The sequence below is a fragment of the Cataglyphis hispanica genome, chromosome 23 (assembly GCF_021464435.1).
Source record: "Cataglyphis hispanica isolate Lineage 1 chromosome 23, ULB_Chis1_1.0, whole genome shotgun sequence".
Classification (NCBI taxonomy): Eukaryota; Metazoa; Arthropoda; class Insecta; order Hymenoptera; family Formicidae; genus Cataglyphis; species Cataglyphis hispanica.
The window spans coordinates 3,905,067-3,929,739 of NC_065976.1; the positions used below are offsets into that span (position 1 = coordinate 3,905,067).

Below are 24,673 nucleotides of genomic sequence, written 5' to 3' on the forward strand. Positions count from 1 at the left end.
GAGCCCCCCCGAATTCCCCCAACCCCCTTTTTCCCACCGTCCAAACCCCGGCCGGCGGCCCCGTCTGACGCTGGGCACCCCTCGGTCTACCCTCCCAGTGGCGTAGGTAGGGGGCGCGCCCGGGGTGGAATGGGCGCGCCGGTTTCCCCAGGAAGCACTCGGAAGCACAAAGAGGACAAGCGCGCCCCGTAAATTATCCGCCACGCCGTTCTCTCACTGGAATTTATGCGACCTCCTCTGGAAGGTGTCTAGACTCCTTTTGGTGAATTAAGACACGCGGAGTGGGCGCGACCAGTGCCAATCGATCGCTGGCGATCGACAAGTTTTATGAGCGCCGACACGACGGTATCTGTCAATACAGACGTCACGATTGTAACGTATAACGATAATTGGTGAATTATTTCCCGAAATTATAATTGCAGCAAAATTAATTAAGAGAGATTGAAACGTACAAGAATAAGCAATTTTTTGCTCGCGATCGGCTCATTATTTATTTTCAGCTGACGTTTATAAATATGTCGAGATTTTTTACATGGATTATTCTCTTAATATATGAATAAGTCCGCAAATTGTAAAACGAATAATTAATTATTTAATGTAATACAGAATATAGCGTGCACGCATGAAAGAGCAACTGCATCAAATGTTAAATTCATCGCCAGATTTTTTGCATAATTTAAAAGCGCGTGTGCATAAAATATAATAATAAAATATAATAATAAAATTATTATTTTATAATAACATAAATTAGCTACACAAAAGCTCTCTCTCTTTTGAAATGTGTAATATTGTATATGTTAAATCATAATTTTAATAATATAAATTATCAACATGTAATATTTTGAAATATATTATAATATTTTTCTCTTTCATTATAAAATACTGAAATTCTTATTAGCATCGAATTAAGAGATTCTCCTCTTCTGGACTATTCTTATATCGTATTTATTATATCTCTATATTTTTTATCATGTCATAAGACGTTTAGCCGAGACCTTTACAAGAATCGCCTATTTTCGATATGTTGGTAATCAGTAATTCAGTTTCCTACGCCACTGGGACGCACTTCGACTGACCCTTATATGCATACGTGCTATTTACCATTAGATTACACCCCTTGTCTCCCTTATTCCTTTCTGCCTCTCCCCTGTGACTCTCTTCCTTTCTCCCTTTCTCTTTGTTCTGCCATGGCGACTTCTCTGCTCCACGCATCGTTCGTCTATCTCTCGTATTTCGTAATAAAAAATGTACATAGAATGTGATGCTGACGAAACCAATTAGTACATATCATCGCGTTCGATATTTATCGATTCTCATTTCTATCCATGACATGACTCATTAAAAAATCGTTTGCCACAAGGTTATCGTTAACGAACGTCGTGAGTGACAGCACAAAAGAAAATAAGCCTACGCATCTAAAAAATCGATTTCGGTAGACCTTACATATTAGCACTATTGTTCACGGACTTCACGGTTGCTGATCGCAGATGAGATTGCTGTTGCGAGATAAGCGCGTTCGTCATTCATGACATGTGATTTTTTAATACACACGTCGTGCTTTTATATTGAATTCAAACCACATATTTGATATTAACTTGATAACGCACAGTACAGTTTTCACATAAATAAAATGGAAGAGAAACACATGTAATCGCAGCTTTGACGCAATAGATTTAATTAATGGACATAATCTGTTAATTATTAATATTATTATAATTTTATATTTGTAATTATATTTTATACTATTGTTAATTAATACAATTTTATGAAGTGACACGCCCTGTATTTGCCTACAATTAGATTAATATTTTTTTTTTGTATGATTCTTTTAGACATATTCTATATAATACTATTTAATTTTCATATTAATTTTTTATAGTAAATGGAATAAAGATAGAAAAGATTCGACATCTTTTTTGCAGTATTTCATACAATATTTATTTCTCATGATCGAGAGTGTCAGTGAAGTCGCCATAAGCGATAAGGCTTTGAGAAGCGCAATTTCATTTGATCAAACGGAATATGGGATTCACATCGTATGATGAAATTTGGCCGCGTTCGCGTTACCGAAAAGCCATTTGCCGAGGGAACGAGCGAGCTTTTCCACCCTCTGACCGGCCGGCGCTTGCGCTATCCGTTCCTTCATCAATCCTCTCTCTCTCTCTCTCTCCTTCTTTCTCTCTGTCTTTCGCTATCAACCCCTCTCCATTTCACGAACCCCATTTGGCGCGTGCGTACTTCCGCCGACCACTACTATTCTCACCCCTGTCCGTATCTTTCCCCTTTCTCTTTTGGCCCCTCCATAATCGAGGCGATGTACAATTGTTCAAAAGTTCATGTGCACTCGCGATATTAATCATGGCAACTTGCCGCGAAGATCAGACGTCGTAATGCACGCCGATCGATCGGGATGAGCCCGTGATGATGGATGCTGCAGCTAAAACTGCATTACACTTTAAAAGTTCATCTGCTTGAAAGTAAAACGAATGAAGTTTTTGCGCTCTTCTTGCTCCCATGTATAGCCCCTATCTATATCTCCCCTTTTTAATCCACCGCTGTCGATGGCAGCTTGAAAGTTGGTAGCTATTATCTTAGAGACCCTCTTTTCCCTCTCTCTCTTTCTCTGTCTGTCTCTTTCCTTTCTCTCTCTCTCTCTCTTTCTCTTTCTCTTGAGAGCTAGAGAGAGAAGAAGATTGATGTTTCTCCCTCTTTTCTATATCTTCTACAATTTTTTTCATTTCTCTTTTAATTTAGAACTTTATCGTTCTCGTTTAACATTTTATCGCCATCTTTCGATTAATTTTTTGTTCAGTTTTTTTTGTTTACATTTTTTTCTTTATTTCTTCTCGACCTTTTTCTATTCTTGCACTGAAGATATTCGAGACCTGCGAAATATCATCCGAATGTGCAATATCCCGCTTCTACGTCGGCTCATATTTTCCTATAATTGTCGATCGATCCCCGTAAACAAACGCGACGGTGTTATTTGAAGATTATTTATATTTCTAAATTACTCATATATTCCCTCGATAGTACACTCCTCTCCAGAAAAGTTTGGTGATAAGCTGCTTCCTTCCCATTCTTCCATCTAGCATATAAATCAAATAATATTAATTCTCGTAGGACACGGCTTAGAGTTAACCGCATTGCGCTCAAGGATCTAAATTAAGACCTTCTAGAAAATATTACTAGGTACGTCGACCCGAATTAAAGATCGTTTCCGAGAGGCATCGGAATGAAACCGATCGATGGAACAGTTATCCTTCCCCGTATAACTGCACTTATTCGTGCAATGACCGACACGAAGAGAGAGGGAGGAGGGGGTAGGAAGGGGGAGGGGGAGAGTTGTTTCCCGTAATTCCCGGGGCCGATCATTTTAATCAATAGCTCTCCTCTCTTTCCCAACACGTCAATTATCACGGGGATGTCGCGCGCGCATAATGACTGAAAAAATTCTCTCCACAGCTGCAGCGCGCGGTTTGGGAAATATGTGCATCGAAGTAACGCACACCAGTACCAATCCCCGAGCAACCCCCCGACGGTCGGTATGCGAAGGGTGCAGGGCCGCCTATTACGTCTGCGCGAATTTCCACCTTTTTACCGTCATCACCGACTCCTCTGCGTCGCCATCCCCTGGCACTTCTTCCGTCTTCGAATCCGTCCCCGATCCGTCTCTCCTCTTCTCTCTAACTGCTCACACACACACACACACATCCCTCCCGGTGTTTCTCCTTCATCTTTTGCTGAACAGCAACGACGGCGTCTGCGTACATCGCGCTACCAATCTCCCTCGGCCGAGCTTTTTTGCGATTTTTTTTACCCCGAGCCTATCCCTCCCCCCTTTTCCCCCTCCCCCCTCCTTTCACCGACGAATCGAGAGACGGTGGGGGCGGCGGCGGGTGTCCAGAGGGTGCAGCCATCAGCATCGGTGGCCGGCCTCGTCAGTTTAGTTACCGCACCACATAAAGGCATTGCGTTGTAGACACCGTTATACCCGCAACATTCTTACTATTTGCTTGCATATCTCCTAATTTTTCTGACCCTTCAATTCGGCATAAAGAAAGAAAAAGAAGAAAACACTCGGTTCGGTATATCGTTCGTAATCGTAAAAAGCACAGTCGTCGCTGTCATCGTCGCCGTTATTGCTGTCCTCTAAACGATTCAGTTGTCCCCTACTGCTTTGTTCCCGTTCACGTGTCTCGATCTCGTCGCTGTTTGTCATTACCGGGGTGACAACGTCGCGAGAAAAATTCGCGCGAAGAGCCAGGCAAAGATCCCGTGAGCGTTCTGCGAGAAGATAAGTTCATCGGAGGAAATCGGCTTATCGAAGATAGAGCAGAGGAGTGACTTCCGCGTTCTTCCAATCTTATAATTTCATTTTATCCTCGACCCTGTGTTCTCCGCCATCTCGTATTCCCGACTCGTCCCGCCGCAAAGAGCACTTTTTCGTGTCCCGAATCATTCATCCATCTCGATCGACGATCTCTCCGATCGACGCGTCGCGATATCTCGAAGACGAATTCGGTCGTGAACGGAGAATCAAATGGGAGTTGATTACGTTAGGGATTCGAGCCACAAGATCGTCAGCTGGAAGATTCTTTAATCGGCAGAAGAGACATCGGCAAAGAAAGAAAAGAGAGCGAGAGAGAGAGAGAGAGAGAGAGAGAGAGAGGGACAAATAGGAAAACGTTTTAGTTGATCGGAGTGGGAGTGTGTGAGAGAGAGAGTGAGCGAGAGAGAGAGAGAGAGAGAGAGAGAGAGAGAGAGAGAGACACTGGGTGTGTTGCGGAATCGCGCGCGAGATTTATTTATTTCCTGTCGCGAGTTATATTAAGTGCTCGCGCTTATCCGATCTACGCGCGTTTTCGCGATATTCAATGTCGGGATTCTCGTTCGATGATCGAAAACTGGCTTCCAGATGATTGATCGTCGCGCGATCCTCGGTTCGGATGTTTCAAGTCTCGCGTAATTGTAATAGAGAAATTTGTTGAAAAAAAGAAAGAAAATAAGAGAAAATTGTACAAAGATTACGACGGAAAAAAAACACGCACACGCACGTTTGAAATCGTGACCGAGCTAAAAAGAGATCAATATCGAGAGAGGGACACGCATAAATAGAGAGAAAATAAAAGTAATTAAATAAAACCCATCGTCGTTCCGTTCTGCGCCCAGATATCGGCATCCTCCAACCACTGATTTTCATCGTTAACCGGTATGTTCATTTGTTTCTTTACTTTCTTTCTTTCTGTGATTTTTCATAAATCTTTATCTCATTATCGTTATTATTATCTTGTTATATTATTGTTGTTATTATTGCCGTTATAATTATTGACTATTCATCAGCGGATCTGCGTACGTTCATCGTACACTGATCGGCTGTCAATCTTTACGTATAAGTTCGTCTTCTGCACTGGGTTTCCTCGTGTGAGGAGACTTCCGGTACCACTTAGGTTGACCTTTCCAAAGATTCCCTGTGGTGCTCCCGTGCTTCGCAATTTTTATTACGTATTTGCTTTCCGAACTTTTTTATAAATATTATAACACAAATATAAAATATAAATTAAAATCGCGGAAAATTTTTTAATATTATAAATATATTGCAGACTGAATTAAAATGGAAATTGTGTACTTGTTAGAAAAATATATTTCATGAGAATAACAAAAATATAGATTAAGGTAAAATTATATATGTATATTGCCATTAGAATCATAATTTTTTGTTTCATAATTAATTACAATTAATGCTTTTAGAATAAATTAGTCTCGTAATGATATTACAAATTTATAGAATAAAATATAACAGAAATTTATATCAATGTTTATTATTTTATCAAAATTATAATTTCTTGCGTCGATCGAGAAGTGTCATTAAATACTTAAAATGTCATTCTTACGTCATGATATTTCATTATAACGCGAACCTCGCCGTGTAGAAAGCAATTGCGTGATCTCATGCAAGGAGCGCGTTCGAGATAAAAACTTATTAAACGAGGCAAAGTTGTTGCATTTAACGTCGATCAGTCGCCATGACCATCGCGTCCAGCAGCTGACGCTTACCACGGCGCAATATTGTGTGTGCACCAGATCGTTCTCTCTCCCTCTGGGCGTGGCACCAGAAAGCGACTGTCGCGGGAGCACCACGTCGCAATACACATACGAACACATACATACACACAGACGCAAGCACACGCAACCCTAATACGCATAAACACATATACGCGTACAACTTCCTGCTTCTCTCTTTCTCCATCCAACCCCTTATCGATCCCGCAACCTACCCCCCGACCGAAAAACGACAAATTGAAATAGCTCAGAGGACGTCGAGCTTTCGCGATGCATGATGAAGCGTCAAGCAGATCCGGGATGGAGCGGGGACCGGCACTGCGGGTCCTTGTCGAGGACAAGCAGGATGTCTCGAGAGGGACACTTCCGTCCGCGACGGCCTCGATTACAATGGTGCGTGAGCCGGGGGAGAGTTAGATGATAAAGCCGGTGAAGATCGATTTGATATCGCTTCCTTTTTTTTTTTTACCAAGCTATTAGGTAATCAAAAACTATTTAATAATTTAATAATTGAGTTAAAAAAAAGATAGTGCAAAGGGCAAGGTGAATGAATGAAAAATGCAGGAGAAACATCACGATTGATAATAAATTTGGCTTCGTTTTCACGCCGTTCGAATTTTCGGACGAGCATTGAAATATCAAAGATTGGCCGCGATTTTGCAAAGGGTGGCTAGAAGATGGTGGCGAGAATCACGAGAGGCGGAGAAAGAGACGGAAATAGAAACGGAGGGCAGGCAGACAGAAAGAGAGAAAACGAGAGAGAGAGAGAGAGAGAGAGAAAGACTAGGTCTGGTTGGGGAACCTCGTATTGATCGTTCCTGGGTCCATGTGATGCGCCTGCGTTTTACCACGGGGGGTAAAATCGTAGCGAGGGTAAACAAGAGACGAGTACGAGAGAGTGAGAGAAAGAGAGAGAGAGAGAGAGAGAGGAAAAAGGGGGCGAGAAAGGGGATGACGGAGAGAGAGAGAGAGAGAGAGAGAGAGAAGAGCGTATATCGGGGTTCATATACCCCTAGGATAGCTGCAATGTTCCACCGTGCCACCGACCAATCAATGGAGCTTCTCCGCGCCTCCCTCTCTCTCTCTCTCTATCTATCTATCTATCTATCTATCTATCTCTCTTTGACGCTTCCCACACATTGTATGTGTACAATATTGCCTTGCAGAAACGCGCACGTACGCATACGTGATGTACGCGCATATATGTGAGTGCGTATGTATATATCTGATACGATATGACATGTCGCGGGTCTACGACGACCACGTAATCGTGCGTTACTCGAGACATGAAAATATATAAATGATTTTACGCAATCGCTCGCAAAACTTGTTTGCTTTCCGATGAATTTTGCATGATTATTGAAAAATTAATTTATCACGTCTGATATATCCTGGATCGATTACACGCTGAATTTAACTCCGTGAATTTTGAATTACGGATAAGTAAAGAGAAAGGAATAATATAGTCTTTTCGTCAATTTATGCAGATCTGTTACAGGATATGAGATATACAATATTAAATTTAAACTTAATTGAAATTAAACTTAATTATCAATAATTTTTATATTAAGTCGTCCATCATTATAAGTGCCAAATCGTGTTCGTGATTAATTACATAAAATTACTCCTGAATATATTGCGGTTTTAATTAAAGCACACTTCATGCTTTAGCGACGATTTCTTTTGCGCAAAAAAATGATAATTTAACGAGAAATTAACCAGATGTTCTTGGCGTTGCATGAATTAATGAACTTTCTCTGAGAAAAAAAAAATGCAAAAAAGTTCTTTAATATTTCAGAGCGCAGAGTTTTAATTTCAAAGTTAAAAATACAGTTTAAAAATTTAAATCTAAATACACAAACGTCGAAAAAAATTTATTCTCATTCTTCATTAAAATAATTTCAGTTCATAAATATTTAACTGCTTTATATTTATTATGCAGGATTTGTGGAGAGTAAAAGAAAAATGATGTCAAAGCGAGTCAAAGCTAAAAGACTGTTTGCTCTCTTAACATGCTATTATAGAACTTGTACGGTATCTAAATACTCTAAATATTTTCTAATCATCGATGTTAAAACTTCTTCGCTAGTTATTATCTATAAACGTACTACTCACATCATTAAGTCAAAAAAAATTCTCATCTAATCGCAAGAATGTAGTAATTATTTTTTTTTCTGCACACGCAGCAGGCTACTCTTATTATGTATTCATATTTTTATAATCTTTCGATCGATATCAACGCGACTAAAATATCTTTACCGATCCATAATGTTTATCCTATGGTTTACTTTGTGGAACTCGATGCTTGTAAATGTTAAAAGTTATGGAAATAAAAATATTTTTAGGCCTAAAATATGAATTGCATAGAAATATTTAAATATTATTCTCGGAAAGGTAATTCTTATGTTTACAGAAATAGAAGCTAAACTATCTCGTTATTAAATCAATAAACATTTTGCGTGATACTATATTCACACGCCAGTGTGTTCTCGGTACTTCTAAATAACTTTGTCCTGCCTGATGTAAGGCCAAATCGATTTCGAGCCAGAGGTATCGACGGAATCTTGTTAAAGGTTCGATGACCCCAGAAAAAGTTGCCGGACGGAATTATTGTTCCCGAGGTATATAACCCCGTATAGAATTATACTCGTGCCCGCCGTGCCAGATCGATGATGCCGAGGGTCTACCCCCGAAAAACGTAGCTTCGACAGCTGGATTGTGACTAAACTAAAGAGGGTGAGGTCTGCGTTTGTCGACAGGAATGATTCACGGATCCGCCACGTGACCGGCGTATTTTTCGCATTTTTTAGTATCCCTTTGAATAATCCTAGTATTTATCTCATACTGATTTAATATTTGCTTGACTATTTTATTATAACGTGTAGCTGTAGACTGCAGTGCGTATCAATAGCTAGTGAATTCAAATAAGCATCGTATGATCAGATGTTTTATCTTTATTGAATATAAAAAGTGTTGTCAATCACATAAAAAATTTAAGAAATTCTTCGGTTAATTTAATAAATGTTCGATTAAAAAATTTAATCGAACATTTCTTCGATATTTAACAATTATTAATAGCGTGACTGTCGGGATAAAGGATTGGGTCTCTCTCTCTCTCTCTTTTTAAGTTAGTTGCCATTGAACGGTTTAAAAAGAGACAAGCTTTTTATTTCGAGGGGAATTTGCATGCGCGTGTAATAATAGATGTACATTGCTTCTTTTCTGCATATGTCTGGCATCTGTTAGTAACCGTGCCCTAGTCTAAACTTTATCCCCTTTTGTTCTCCATCTTGACCAAACGCTATATAGATTCCCCGGTGACGACGCTCAGCATTAGGTATGGTCATGGGCGCGATTCGAGAGATTTCTTCCCATTCTTTTCCGTGATCGCGATTACAAAAGTGCCCGATAAATTCGAAGAAATCTCATTGTCACGGTCCACAACGTAGATTATCTTTGCGAATTTCCTGAAGGCGCGATTCGAGTGCTCATTCGACCGTTCTCAATCTCGTTGCTCTCCAACTCCCTTGCCCTATATTTAGGATAAAACCATTCTCTATTTACACAATTGATCCTGCAATGTCGTGTCACGAGATATTTTCCGAAAGCACATATTCCGATTTTCGCTCGTGCCGATTCGCGTTCGTTGAGCTCCGCGTAGCACGAATAAATTTCACGAAAACATTAACGCATACGTATCATCGTTTATTGGCACGGCCGCCAAGTCTTACTCGCTCCGTTTCGTCAGAGTCGTATAATTTTGGGCTGTAATCGTTTGGAGACCGACCGGCTCGATCTAAGGTCAGGGATGCAGCTACTTCGATTCGTTTCCCACGATTACGCGCTCTCGCATGCGAGCGAGACGAATGGTAACTCTCCTGCTGAACAAATTTTATTTTTATCCGGATGTACAACCACAAAGTGGTCATGAAGCTCGCAGCGACGTAGTTGCAATTAATGGATCCCTGCACAACGTTCGTGAACAAGAAAAAAGTCCATAAAATTATCTTTATCAAACGGCAATTCCACACTTTTCTGTTTTTTTTTTTTTTTAATTATATAAAAATTATTTTATAATTATTTTATATAATTGATATTTTATATAATTAATATTAATATTCATATTTTGTTTAATTATTTTACATACGTTTTATACAATTAATCTTTCAAACAAATTTATATGTAAATTATTAATATAAATTTGCGGTTAAAAAGATATTATCAATTAAAAGGATTTTTTTCCTAACATACTTTATTTTCTGATATGTATCTAGGATAATCTTTTTTTCTGGCATGATATCGTGTAAAAGTTGTGCGGTTTTTTTGCGAGCTTGATCAAGTACGGACGGTGTTAAAGACAAGAGGGAGACCCTTATCTCGATGCGATACCGTAGGGTGGGTCGGGAGGGTGGAGGGGAGGGGGTCAAAAACCCTGAAGGGCCGGTAAGAGAAAGCGCAGTTGGGGATTGAAGTGTACACCATCCTTTCGTGCAGAACTGGGTTGATGAAACTGGATCGAAAAGATTTGCAATTAAATGCAAACTTTGCATGTTAAAGAAATTCTCAATTTCCGTTTGCATATGTAATGCCCGGGTATATCTGCAGTGTTATACCTACGTATATATGTGTTTTATCTTTCTATTGAGAATTTTAGTATGAATCTTATCACGTTTACACAGGCCTTAACGGTAATAATAAAAAGAAATTTTTATATTTTTTTGATGCGCACAATTTTTATCATCGAGTTTGCTTCAACGTAATTCGCGATCGATCTGTCAAAATCGCGTGAAATAATCCATATATGCAAACAAACGAGACATGATTTTCGCGAATTACTTTGACAATTCGTATAAGCATCGTTATCAGCAATGTGTGGATGCTCGCAAAGTTCAAGCCGAGCCGGGACCCGCGAATATTCCTCGTAATCGATAAATCAAAAGAATTCAAAAATACTTCGGGTATTCCTTTGTACTTCCAAGTAATTAATACATGCATTTCGATTAGCAAGCCCGCGTCTCGTGCTCGCAGGGGAGAATCACGGGCGAAAAAAGGGTCCGTAATACGCTCTCGCGGCGTCGCGTCGCATCTGCGGGCGCAGTTGACGCGCGAGCCGAGCCGAGCGGAGCCGAGTGGCGCCGAGCGCGGCCGAGGTCGGCCGATGACGGCCGAGCGTTCGCGAGCCGTGAGCCGAAGCCGCTTCGAAGCGAGGCGAGCGTCCAGTCTCTACGCAGCCTCCGCCCGTTTCGCGTCGTTCTTTCCGTTTCCTTAGTCTAGTGTTTCAAACTTTAATTTCTCTCGGCCATCTTCACGCGCAACCCTTCCGTCCCCGAACAAAACGCGCGCGCGTCGCACGCGTTTATATTTGCACGCCGGAGCTCCGATCCGAATTCGCGTCCTTCCTCCTCCTCTTCTCCCCCTCAGCCCCCTCCATCCCCAACACCTCCCCCATTATCTCGTCGCGTCAGGCCTCTCACGCCGAAAGCAGCCACCGTCGCCGCCGCCGCCGTCGATGTCGATACGCGATCGTCGCCCGTCACGTCGAAGTGCACCGAGGACGATCAGGCGGTGTGCATAAATGCCGATTTACGAGGGCTCGCGGCGTACTTTTCTTTCATTGATTTCCCCTTCTGTTCCGGGCGGTGGTGCGAGAGCAGTAGCGTGATAACAGTGCACACATTGACGGTGGTGGGAGCGATAAAACGAAGAAAGGAGCCGGAGGCTCGCGTAAGGGGCTGACTAGCTCGCACGGTGCTCGGTTTCGCGTGTGACAAGGAGAGGAAGAACAAGTGACAGGCGCACGTCATAGAGAGAAAGAAAGAGAGAGAGAGAGAGAAAGAGAGAGAGAGAGGGAGAATAGAAGACACTAACAGGTATCAAAGGAAAAATGATCTGCGAAAAAGTTAGCGTTTAGTAGACATATAGATGGACGACGCGAAAGCGCATCTGAACCCCCGGGAATGTATCGATTATTGCGAAGAGAGAGAGAGAGAGAATTAGTATCGATTCGTCAAAGGAAGAGATAATACACTTGTCGCATTCTCGGGATTGGTGTCGCGAAAGCACGTGTCATCGTGTCTCGTTTTCCTCTCAACCCCTCATTTAATACCCATCTGCCTACGTTGCGTGCGTTCGTACGTGGTTCTTTCCGCGCTGATATACCCCTCTCGACGCAACTCTCGCAAACTCGCCGTCTGCGTTTACGCGCGCGGCTCGTACTTGCGTATACGAGCCGAGCCGAGCCGAGCCGCTTTTTTGCGGGCGTACGCGCGGGAGGGGTCACTCTCTGAAACGCGCAGGGGCGATGGCAGGAAGGGGGTTCTCGTAGAGCAACGGGAGAGAGAGAGAGAGAGAAAGCAAGCGCGAGGCACAGGGACCGACGAGGAGCCGCGGCGCTCGTATTGATCGGCCCCGGCCACGCGATTTTCACGATCCGTCGCCATGGCCACCTGGCCACCGGCCGAAGATCGTATCTCGCGACGTATACGTGCTAATCGAACTTTAACCCGCGAGGTCGCCCGTCGACTAGGCTTTAGGCGCAATGCCCGTCCTTGTCGTGGGCCGCCACGACGATGACATTCTCGGCCTCGGTAAAGTATTTTTTATTTTTTTTTTTTTTTCTTTCTCCATCGACCGCTGTCGAGGAGAGGAGCCCTCGCGAAGGGCAACTTTTCCCCGTAAGTCGGAATATTTTCGATGGTTCGTCGCATATGCTTGGTTTCCTGGAATCTTAATTGGATCGCGTTTAATTGATAATTATATGATTGTTGTATTTCGATTATTATTAATTGTCGAGTAATTCGAATTAATAGTGATATTTGGAAGGAAAAGCTAATGTTGGATGTAAAGTCGAAATCGAGGGCAGTTATAAAATTCTTATGAATAATCGGATGTTGCTATCTCTTGCCATGCGATAGGGACGATTGCTAAATTGAAATAACAAGGTAGCATTTACCAGAATAAAACAGTATTTCCGTTGTATCGATTTCGCCAGATCGATAGTCCCGGGCTGTTTCGAAATAACTCATCGTCCATCCAGTTTTTCTCCCTTCGTTCACTTCAATTTATGATTCGCAAAAATCTTATTTATTATTGCGTGATTTTTTAAATGTCATGCCTCATTATACTTGTGAAATATCTGACAAAATATCAATATATAAGTATAATTAATCACACACACGTATGTGTAGTGTGTAATTTTTAATTTTTAATTAAACAAAGGAATTTGGAGATGAGGCATATAAATATAACACAACTTCGATTCGCTGAATTTTTTCAACTACTTCGAATTAAAGTATCAATAACTTATCGTGACAGATCAAAATTATTATAACGAGATTTTATTAAAAAGTTACATAAAATTGTTCTCTATTATTCAAACTATTCTTTAAATCATGAAAATATATTTCAATTTAAAATTCTTGATCTCTCTTGCTCGACAGTCCTTTTATAGGGTGCGCGTTATATTCGAAGTTTTACGACTGCTGCCTGCTTCCTCCCCCCCCCCTCCCCCTCCCCTTTCTCTCCTTGCGTGTACTTTTGCGCGTGCACGCGTGCGTAGCCGCCATCCATTGTCATCCGATAATGACAGCGGAGATGTGTCTGAAAAAAGTTGGATGGGTGTCGCGCGATACTTTCTCGACTCGCGAAAATATAATCCGGCCAGCTCGGCGGCTCTCTTTTATGCCTCCGGTATTGTCGGATCCGAAAATATATCGCGATGGCGAACGTGCCGAGCGCGGATCGATACCGAGGAAGATGCCGGCTTACGATAAGCGCACCGCGACTTTTCTGCCTTTGCGAGCGGCGCTTTTATCGCCTGCGTTCGTAAACAAAGGGGACGCGAACGAGAGAGAGAGAGAGAGAGAGGGAGGGAGGGAGGGAGAGAGGGATAATCGGCGCGACTTTTTATTATTCGCCGAATATATGAGATACTAATTCTTTCGTAAAGTCATTTCTGTAACGTATAAAAAATAACCAACCTTCTTACATTCGTAACTTCATCAATTTTATACCATGTGTTTCAAATTTATCGGAAGAATATAAAAAAATAAGGTCTAACAGTTTATCTTTCTCGTATCTTATTCGTACAACGAATGTTGAAATAATTTGAGATTATTTATCAATGCGTGAAAATTGAATTGTATTATTTCTTTTGTGCCACATTGTATTTGCAAAGTCATCGCGTCTGACTTTATAATGATCGAATCTCTCGAATGTTATCAATTTTTTCAATTAGATCCATTTATCACAATGTTTGTGATTGTGAATCATTTTTTTTAATAATCTAAATCTCTTGTATTTATACAATTTCCATATCTTTTTTTTTTTTTATCCAAATAAAATTGAAAATAGCATTTCTTCAATAAAAATTTATTATAAAAATAAAAAAAAATACATACATGTAGGCTCATCTTTTTATTTTTAAATCCAAGTGAAAGTATGTTTTAATAATACAATTTTAATAATACAATACTAAATTGTTTATTGATTATCAACTGCATACATTTATTAAAATGCATGTAAGCAAATTTTTTATGTACATATATTCGTTTAATTATTTCTATATCGACGAGATACATATAAGTTAAGTACTTTTAAGTTAAGACTTATATGCAAATTAATAAGACACATCAAACCGCTAACCGTCATTGCGTTCAATGCGTCACACGAGGGAAGCATGACATATCACTGTTCCATACATACATACAAATTGTATTTCCATGTATGATAGCGCATATTGAGTTCGTTTTGGAAACTCGAGGGCCGGTTACTCTCCGCAACGCGCATAATAAAAGCTATCCGTTACCTCACGACATTGCGGACAAGTCGCTTTGGGGTGGCTGCTACCACGAGTGACAGAAAGGGAGACTTTAAGGACAGCTGATCGTTACGCAGGAAGGAAAGGGGGAGAGGAGAATGGAGAGACGCGTGTAGAGAAGGGAACGTAAAAAAAAAAGGAGCGAGGGAATTAAAATATACGCCAGTGGCTCGTGCCAACTGATAAATGTGTCGCTGTAGCTCTGTGTATGTGCGCGTATGTGTACTCGCCTTAACCATGAACACCATAGCGTTACCCTACAATAGCCACCACAGTAATTCCCCTTCCTCGCTCTATCTATCTTTCTCTCTTTCGCTCTAATTTCTCCCTTTGCGCTCTGTTGTGTGCGCGTGTACCGGGTGTACCGCTTGAAAAAGCTGATCGGATCATCTGATCTTGAATTTAAGTCGTCAATAATTTTTTTTTATGACTGAAATTATTTATTGTTATTCTTTGCATAATTTTCGTGTTTGCAAACTTTTTTTTTTTTCCATGGAGAATTTTATCGAGCACGTGTATCTCTAGTTGACAAGTTAATTAAGGGAATTAGATTTTTCCAGATGCATAATTACGTGCTCGAGTTTTGTTAAAGATATTTGTCTCGACATTTTTATGTTAATATAGTTTCGTTGCGAAGTCGCATTCTAGCGACGCGATTTTAATTAGAGATATAATTCGGAATTAATTGTTTTTAGATGGTAATAAGGTTCTAGATGGCCGACTGCCACTCGAATTCATAATTCATTTAGAAATGCAGCGGGTGGTGCAGCATTTCCCGCTTTTATTTTACGTGCTGGTGAGCGAGGGGTTGTGGTTAAAAAAAAAAATTAATGATTCTGCCATTCGTTACCGCATTAATTAGATTGTTAGATTAGTTTCTAATCAGAATTTTGTTAACGAAAAATTTTCAGGATCACCTTTTATAACAATCTGCTTTGGACACCATGTATGTAGGTTTTCATAGCACTCGGTGTGCTTCGTAGTTTGGAAAGGGTCTCCTCCGGCCCTTTAAATGACAACGGGGGTCGTCGGCCCCTTTAAATTACCAGAGTTCGTATCGGACGTTACCCCAAAAGTTCTCCCAACCGTAGCTCTTGTTCCTTTTATACTTGGGTGTTTGAAAAGTCATCGTCCAGATTTACACTATTGAATTTCGAGTTTTACAAATTTTTTCAGTTCCATTTCCTTCTTCACAATATTTGCAGCTTTAAAAATCGGATTTTTCCGGTTATTAACAAAGTAAAACTTATATAATTTTCATACGTTCTTCATTGCAATAATATTAAAAGTATTCTTTCAATCAATTTATTAATTATAAAAATAAAAAAGTAAGTAAACGCAGGCTCGCTTTCTTAGAAAAATCGATATAAAAATATTTAAATTAATCAATCGACGAGATTGACGTTTATTCATTGCAATATAGTTTATTTTCATGTATGTTAATTATTACACAGTACTTACATATATGAGAAAAACTTGTTTGATAGTTTATTGTTTTATTATAACTATCAAAGTTAAGACAATTTGCGTCAGTTTTTACCCTCGACTGATGCCAATCGCAGGTTGTGCTTTATACAATAAAGGCACTTGTTCTTGTATCGAGTTCACGCGAATAGATTATACAAAAACTCGAGGCCGCTTAGACTTTCAAATGTCAAAGAACGTCTTGTGCATCATTGTTTTCATGTTATGTGTTTTTACGTCCTTCGATATTTCGTGTTTACATCGGTGCTATATAATTTCTTCCATATTCGTTTTGCGATAAACTCGTATTCGGCGTTTCGGTATTTTGAAAGTGAAACTTGTTGGAATTTTTTTTTAATGTCTTAATATAAAATATGCAGACCCAATGATATCATAATTATCCAGGAAATTCACAATGTAATAATATTTACTCATGGAAATATATGTTTTAATATACAAATGTGTGCGTGTATGTGAGTTGTTAATATTATTATAATTCCGATGACGATTATTTATTTAGATTGCGAGTCTAATGTAATGTGTTTTACTTGCAGATTTCGTACATAGTTAGAGACGATTCGTTAGAGGATTGCAATGATGGCGAACGGAATGGACACAGTCGTACAACAAAACGGAGGATCTACCCTCGGACAGACCTCGCAGGAGGAGTCGAAGACGAATCTCATAGTAAATTATTTGCCGCAGAGCATGACTCAGGATGAGATTCGTTCTCTGTTCTCCAGTATAGGCGAAGTCGAGAGTTGCAAGCTAATCCGTGATAAGCTTAGCGGTAAGAGATCAGCAGCACTCTCTTATTACATCCTGTCTTTTCGCATTAAGTCTTTAGACTCGAGTCGGCAAACATATCGTCTATTTTAAGGATGATGTAAATTTAATTTTGAAATGTTGCGAGTTCTGATTAAATGTACGCGACGTATCGATATTAACAAAATTTTGAATACTGAATTTGCATCATTCTCAAAATCGACGGTTCCTGGTGATTTTCTAAACCAAAAAACTCCGTTACATTTTATTCATTTAATTAAGTTTGAATAGGCCGACTTAAAATTGTAAAGGGACATAAATTTAAGACTTTAAGTGGTAAAAGGATGTCGCAAAATATTGTATAAAAAATGATTTTATTAAAAAAATGAAAACTCGACGACTAATATTTTTAGCTTATAACTTGGAGGATTGATTCTTTTCCTCTATAAAATATCTTTCCGTATTTTATCCTCGAGTACTGTGCAGATAAATTAAATCATTTTGCTTATATAATGTTATTCTATAAATTTTTGATTACAGTATTTTGCGCAGCCTATTCGTATTGATCCGTCATATCGGGTATGCATATCTTAGCATAATTCGGATCCGTACGTGCATGCCGGGTATATTCCGTGCAGTGGCAACGACGAGCACGTGTATAGACGTTGCGACGCTATTTCGAGCCGCCGCGAAGAGAACGGGGGCGGCGTTTGGTTTGAAGATTTGCCGCTTTATGCTCGACCTCGCCATCACGGAATCGCAGTACCGTGCCTCGTCGCTTGTTACCTCGCACTAAACGTGTCGTTTGATCACATTCGGGACAATTTTTTTGCTGAAAAAACTGTAATTGTATTCTACTTTTCGTTGTTTATATCCCGTCGAGAACGCAATTCAGAATAATATCATTGTAATGAGCAAAATTTATATACAAATTTAAATGTAGGAAGAGAGCTCTTTCTCAGATTTGATATTTTAGTAGAATGCAAGCAATGTGACGAATTGAATTTTTAAAGTTAGTTAAAACTTAATCTTAGCATGAAGATATTAGAGAAGGATGAGAAAAACTGATATTATTCTCTGCTCGCAGAATAAAGCCAAAAAATAATTCACTGTATTCTCGCAGCGTGTTTCAGGCATTTCGCCAACTACTCGTTGATATATTTGCCACCACGCCATTCATAAAATTAATTCCGGCACGTATCGAGGAAATTAAAGTCGACATTACACGTTCAACTATTTCTTCAATGCGATTCTATTCCAGCTAATAGATGGACGTGCGGATACGAACGAGCGGACTTTGAAATCCATTGGCAACATCGAGAGAAACATTTGATCGCATTAAGAGCCAAAGCTATCGAGATATATTGTCGGCGATGAAATGTTTCCGTCGCTTCTTTGTCGCGAATCACGTACACGCGCATAGCTCGATCACTCTATTTGTCTAAGATAAATCCGATGTGGCGAAATGTATACGATAAATTTATCGAGTCACGTGTCTCTGTTTGCAGGTCAGAGTTTGGGTTACGGTTTCGTCAACTACCACCGGCCTGAAGATGCCGAAAAGGCTATAAACACGCTCAATGGTCTTCGTTTACAGAACAAAACCATCAAGGTGAGTAGAGTCTTTAATGCAGTCCTAAGTACACGTTCTTTTATTTATCCCTAATCCTTGTAATAATGCATAAGAGGTTTCCCATTATATTTCTTCAAAGATTAAAATCATAATTATTTCTTAATTTACAATACAAAAAAGAGTTATATAGAGATCTCTTAATCGAATTTCGAATTCAACATTAATTTTATCAGTATATTTGAAATCAATAGTCTATTTTTTAATAGTTGACTGGTTTGCAAAGCAATCTGTCCAATTTCTAGAATGCTAAATGCATCTATGCGAAAGTGTAAGACGGCAATGCAGCAACATAAATAGATTGGCCTGGATTCGGTTTTATCGCGCGCGAACAAGAATAAAGAGATGATTATCGCGCAGGCACATTTTTTTCGTTCTTACCCTAAGATTCAAATCATTTTAATAGCATTTATCTCTTATCAGTTAATATCGTTCGGTTAATATCAGTTAAATTCGCGATTAATATTTGTCGAAACTATAAAGAGATTATATTTCCGGATGCATTTGTTTCTTTTTTAGGTATCGTATGCGAGACCGAGCAGCGAGGCGATCAAAGGTGCGAATTTGTACGTCAGCGGCTTGCCGAAGAATATGGCGCAGCAGGATCTGGAGAATCTCTTCAGCCCTTACGGCAGAATTATCACGTCGCGAATACTGTGCGACAACATCACCGGTAAGCCCCATGCAAGTCCGTCTGTCGATTTTCTTCGCGAGAGCTTTTCACAGTGGATTTCCGTTACGAATCGATTGATCGCTTGTCAATTTTTCCGACGACGCGAATAACGAAAGTTGGACGGATTGTCGCACATAATTATCATTTGAAATTTTTCTGTGATTTGTCTGAATTCTCTTGTACCGGATTTTTTTTTATCATGATTTAACTTCGACTTCTGTCACTTGTTTCTATTCGCGCTGAGGCATAAATTTTTGCACAAGAATAAAATCGATGTACCTACAATTTAAGGCAGCGAAAAAAAAAAAATATATATATATATATAAAAACTGTACATCGATGATTTTAAATAAAACTGTGTCCAGATCACAGGTGTGTAGGCCATGGGGTTAGAATTATTTAGGGTGGGTCGGTGCGCCATAAACGAAAATGACAACGAAAGTGCGAGTAAATAATTCGATGAAATGTGTGTTATAGCGATACGATAAAAATATTCAAAGAACAAGTGAATGAAACCGCAACCGTATCAGTTTCACTTCATTATGTTTTCTTTCGCCTGTATACACACTTTTTCTCACGTTTCCTCATTCGAAGAGCACAAACCAACAATTTCACGAGTATACAGCTTCGCATATATGTACACGCAACTTCGTTCTCGAGGGGAGGCATATCTATCGATGAATACCGAATCAAGTGTCCACCCTCCCGTCGTCTTTCGCTTTTAGTTGATCCTTCCCGCGCTGGATATTCATTATATTATATTTCATTTGCGTTTTTTTTTTTTTTAATTTATCTGTGACAAACGCCCCTCTCTGGCCAGTCCAGATTGCACGAACGAAGCCTCATGGCCACCACCTCGATCTTAATTTCGCGCTTCCTCATCGTGCTCACTTTTCATTCTTCTATCCTCACATCCCGACACGTTTTTTTTTTTTATTTTACCTGCGTCGATTGTTCTGACGCATTATCATTGTTAATTTATTATCCGGACCACCAGGCTTGCTCCATCATCTCCCAGACTTACGTTAGATAAACATTTCGCTTTCGTTTCCCTCCAGCAAAAAGTGAACATGCGCGATACATCAAATTTTTCCCTCTTTGACACTCATGCTTTTTATATGATTAAGGAGATGAGAAATAGCGTAATTTACACGCAGTCCGCTCGCCCCTTATTCGCTCCATGTTTATTTTATTTAAAACGATATCGCGTTTTCTTTATTCAAGGCACGAAGGCGAATTAGTTGCGAAAGCAACTTATACCGATCTAGCAACGATAAACAAAGCGTTACTTAATATAGTCAAAGTAGAATAACAGAGATCTGTTTATTAATGTATTGAGTTTCTTAATGTCTAGAGTTTCTTATTTTTGTTTATTAAATCTTTTTAATTTTGCGACATATTAGTTTTATATTTTTTATATTATCCACATAAATATATGTGTAGAAAAAAAAAAAAAAACATTTGTGATACTTCTTATCGATTTATTAAATGTGTAAATTATTTAGATTAATTTATCGAAGCTCTTGCATTTCACACATTATTGGAAATAAATAATTGTGCAATATTTGGTTTATTGTAAAAAAATTTTGAGAGAAGAATTAAATATTTTAGTTCAAGTCGTGGATGTTGCTTTTTTTTTTTTCTTACATTCGAACGCGATTATTGTTGCTCTTATTTTGCTTCTGTTGCGTCTCTTACGTTAATCTCGTCACCTCGTCTTACCGCGAACACGTTTTATCCCCCAAACCGTCGACGAATCAGGGGCGAGCGAATCGCGTGTAGTGCTGCCAGTTGAATTTTAACGAGATATGATTTTTTCCGTTTCTTTTTAGTACGACAGTTTGTGACCGGCGGCGGAGACAATTTGCCCGGTACGTAATTCACAAATCTCTTTTTTCTTTTCCCTCATTACGTCCTTCTAGCTAAAAAAAATGACAAGCAGCCGTTTCTTCCGATCTGCGATGCGTGCGTCTCTCGTCTGCGCGATCTCGATTCTTTTTTCTTTTTTTTTCTTTTTCCTCACGTCATACACTTTGTCAATGTCATCGTCATCGTCGTCGTTAATGAAACACAAAGCACAAACGCGGTACATCGGAATCGAAAATCGATTTATAACACGCGCAGGGTAAACATCGTGTCTTAAATAAAATAATAAGCATGTCTGCTTATATTAACAACGACGTCAAAATTAATAGCGTCAAACTTTAGCCAATTTTAGCGGCATTTCGGGCGAACGACTTCGAAATTTGAAGTGTAAATTTCATGAAACTGGAAATACAAAATCTCTGAAACGATGCGTTTTGCAAAATGCGTTTTGGAAAGAAGTTTCACGACCGTCAAATATCGGGAGAGATGACGGAGAGAAAGATGCGTCTTTCACTCTCGTCGTGCAATGACGGAAGACGCGCGCATCCAAATGTTCCCTCCGAGCGCCATTTTTGTTTCTTTACGCTTTTTGTCATTCGTTATGATTATGATTTGCTATTACGATTTCTCGATTATATCTATACGTCCACAATCGAATATACTCGCTCTTTCTCTCTCTCTCTGTATCACTCTTTTTTTTTTCTCTCTCACTTTCTCATTCTTTTTTTTCCGTTTCTGTCTACCCTTTATCGCGATGATGAGATACAACAGCAAAGTAGAGATTCGAAAGAAAGACAAAAAGACGTCCACACGACAATAATTGTCAGTGTGTTTGTAAAGAAACGAATCTGCGCGCACCGAACCACTCGCTTTGCGTGTTGTATGTGTATGCGTGTGCGTGCGTGCGCGCGTATGTGTGATGCGCGTGTATACAATTTGCAAATAAATTGATTTATACTTAACGATTAAATAAACTATTGGCATTTCTCGCGCGCGCCTGCAAAGGCACGCAAATAACATATTTTTTTTTTAACTTTTACAAGTGATAAGCTATTGTATCCGCATTTTATCGCTGCGCGATTAACGATATGCGAATACACGAGGACATGCAGTACAATTTGTGAGATGAATGATGTTATTCATGTCATATTCAGAGGAAAATGCAGGAAGCGTGACAAATGAAAGTTTTTAAAAATATTGATGATATGAAAATATGTTATTAGGGAAAAGTGAAGTATTTTATATCTTTTAGGTATTTGTTTTTATTTTATTTTATTTTATTTTTATTTTTATTATTTATTTTTTTTTTATGTAAAGCCGCTAAGTGAATTTTATAATTAAGAATAACTTTTTAGGAATATCACACTCTTTTTTTATTTATTTATTTGCATTAAATGATTGTAGCAATTGTATTTACTTATTGAACAAATTGCACTTATTAAAAAGTATATTTTTATTTAAAAGTATAGTTTTATTTAAAAATTATCAGTTGACTTTATAAAATTCTCTTATAACTAATTTTACGTAGAAAAAAAATTAATATATTTGAAAGGAAAATTTCTTTAAAAACTTCAATTTTGTTTGGAACATATTCTTATCAATATTTTCAAAGTATTCACCCATCACGTTTTACGCATTTCACTCTGCATATATCAATAACATTATAGAGAGTCTCACAGGTGCAATGGAGTGATAACTATTGCATTGTATAAGAACTGAACTAACTGAAGACACATTAATAGTATCGTATAAATTAAAAGAGAATAAACATAACGCAGAGATGATATCGCGAGGATATGACAGTCACGAATCAAAAGTATTCAGAATCAATTAGGCTCTAAATATCATAGCTTTTTATCTTCGCTGTTTTTCTTTCACGATATCATCCTAATCTCGCATTAAAGGAAAAAAAGAAAAATACGACAGAGATGGGATGCGGCGGAAAGCATCCGGCGCGATTCAAGTCAACTGTCAAGTTAAATGTCAAACGTCATCTCGCAATAATCAGTATGATCTTGTGTGTCCCGCCGACCTCTCTCGGATAGGCCTGTCGAAGGGCGTCGGCTTCATAAGGTTCGACCAGCGCGTCGAGGCCGAGCGGGCGATCCAGGAGCTGAACGGCACCATACCGAAGGGCTCGTCCGAGCCAATCACCGTCAAGTTCGCCAACAATCCCAGCAACAACAACAAGGCGATACCGCCGTTGGCCGCTTATCTCGCACCACAGGCCACGCGGCGCTTCGGCGGGCCGATCCACCATCCGACCGGCCGCTTCAGGTACATTCCACTGTCGCCACTATCCAGGTACCTACTCGCCTCTACTCGCTCTACCCAAGGATTCTCTCTATCTCTCTAACTCTCTCTGTCTCTCTGCTCTCTATCTCTTACTCTCTTTCTACCCCATTCTATTTTTACATCTTTCGTTAGATTTTCGTTAAGGATTACTCTGTGCGATCAATTAATGCGGTTGCTAATACGGTATATCGATGTTATCTGGATCGGTAAAGTCTAGCACGAATGTATTATATCTGGATTAAATACCGCGTTGATCGCGCATCGTCTTCTCGCTTTTCTTTCTTTTCATTCGCTTCTGTTCCTCTATCGATTGGTTTGTCTGATGATTCTTTTTTAGTTATAGATTATTGAATTCTCTCTATATAGATTGAGCTACTTACCTACTTGTCCGTGGATCTATCCTTATTCATCCATTTATCTATCCAATTTCCCATTTATTTCATTACTTATCTATTTATCTATCTATATCTATTGGACGCTACTTGTCTTTTCCTTCTATTTTCTCTCTCTTGACACACGCCACACAGACACCACGCAAACACAAATACTCGATTATAGATCGATCGGTCGTTCATATATAAACTCGCTTAGAAACTTTGTTATTCTGATAATAACCTAGCATCATAAAACATAATATAGTTTTTTGTTATTTTTAACATGACATGAGGAAAAATAACTGACAGAAAATGCACGATGCAATATTATGAGTCGCTTTGGTTTGAAAATTTTCATAGATGACATATATATATATATATATATATATATATATATATATATATATATATATGAGATATATGATAATATTTAAAATAATTTACAATCTTTATATTAATTAATAAATTAATTATATAATAATAAAAGTCTATTCTATTATATTACTTTTTAATTGTTTATTAATGGATCAAAGCGAGTTGATTGAAACCAAAGTATATTAATAACAGATACCCTTGCCGATTGAACGATCAATCGATTGTAAACAATCAACGTTATCTCTACATCGTACGAGTTATTTGGCACAAAGCTCCTCCTGCGACAATTCTAATTATGTGCGCATTAACATGTCTGTCCCTTATTTTAAGTTGTGATTGATGAGCACGCT

The 24,673-nt window shown here is 39.1% G+C and overlaps 1 protein-coding gene across 15 annotated transcripts in view; it reads left to right on the forward strand.

Moving 5' to 3' along the window:
* The window catches only part of LOC126857852 (ELAV-like protein 3), a 60,474-nt gene that overhangs the window by 15,954 nt on the left and 19,847 nt on the right, over nt 1-24,673 (forward strand). For 4 of the 15 annotated variants that reach the window (XM_050607676.1, XM_050607688.1, XM_050607684.1 and 1 more), the window contains exons 1-6: nt 11,305-11,933; nt 16,900-17,135; nt 18,619-18,722; nt 19,260-19,413; nt 21,246-21,284; nt 23,325-23,583. In XM_050607676.1, coding sequence (XP_050463633.1) covers nt 16,940-17,135; nt 18,619-18,722; nt 19,260-19,413; nt 21,246-21,284; nt 23,325-23,583 — 752 coding nt within the window. In that variant the 5' untranslated portion in view covers nt 11,305-11,933; nt 16,900-16,939. Of the gene's footprint in view, nt 1-3,986; nt 5,213-11,304; nt 11,934-16,899; nt 17,136-18,618; nt 18,723-19,259; nt 19,414-21,245; nt 21,285-23,324; nt 23,584-24,673 lie in introns of those variants that run through there. The other 11 variants (XM_050607690.1, XM_050607682.1, XM_050607685.1 and 8 more) reach the window with 5 other exon arrangements.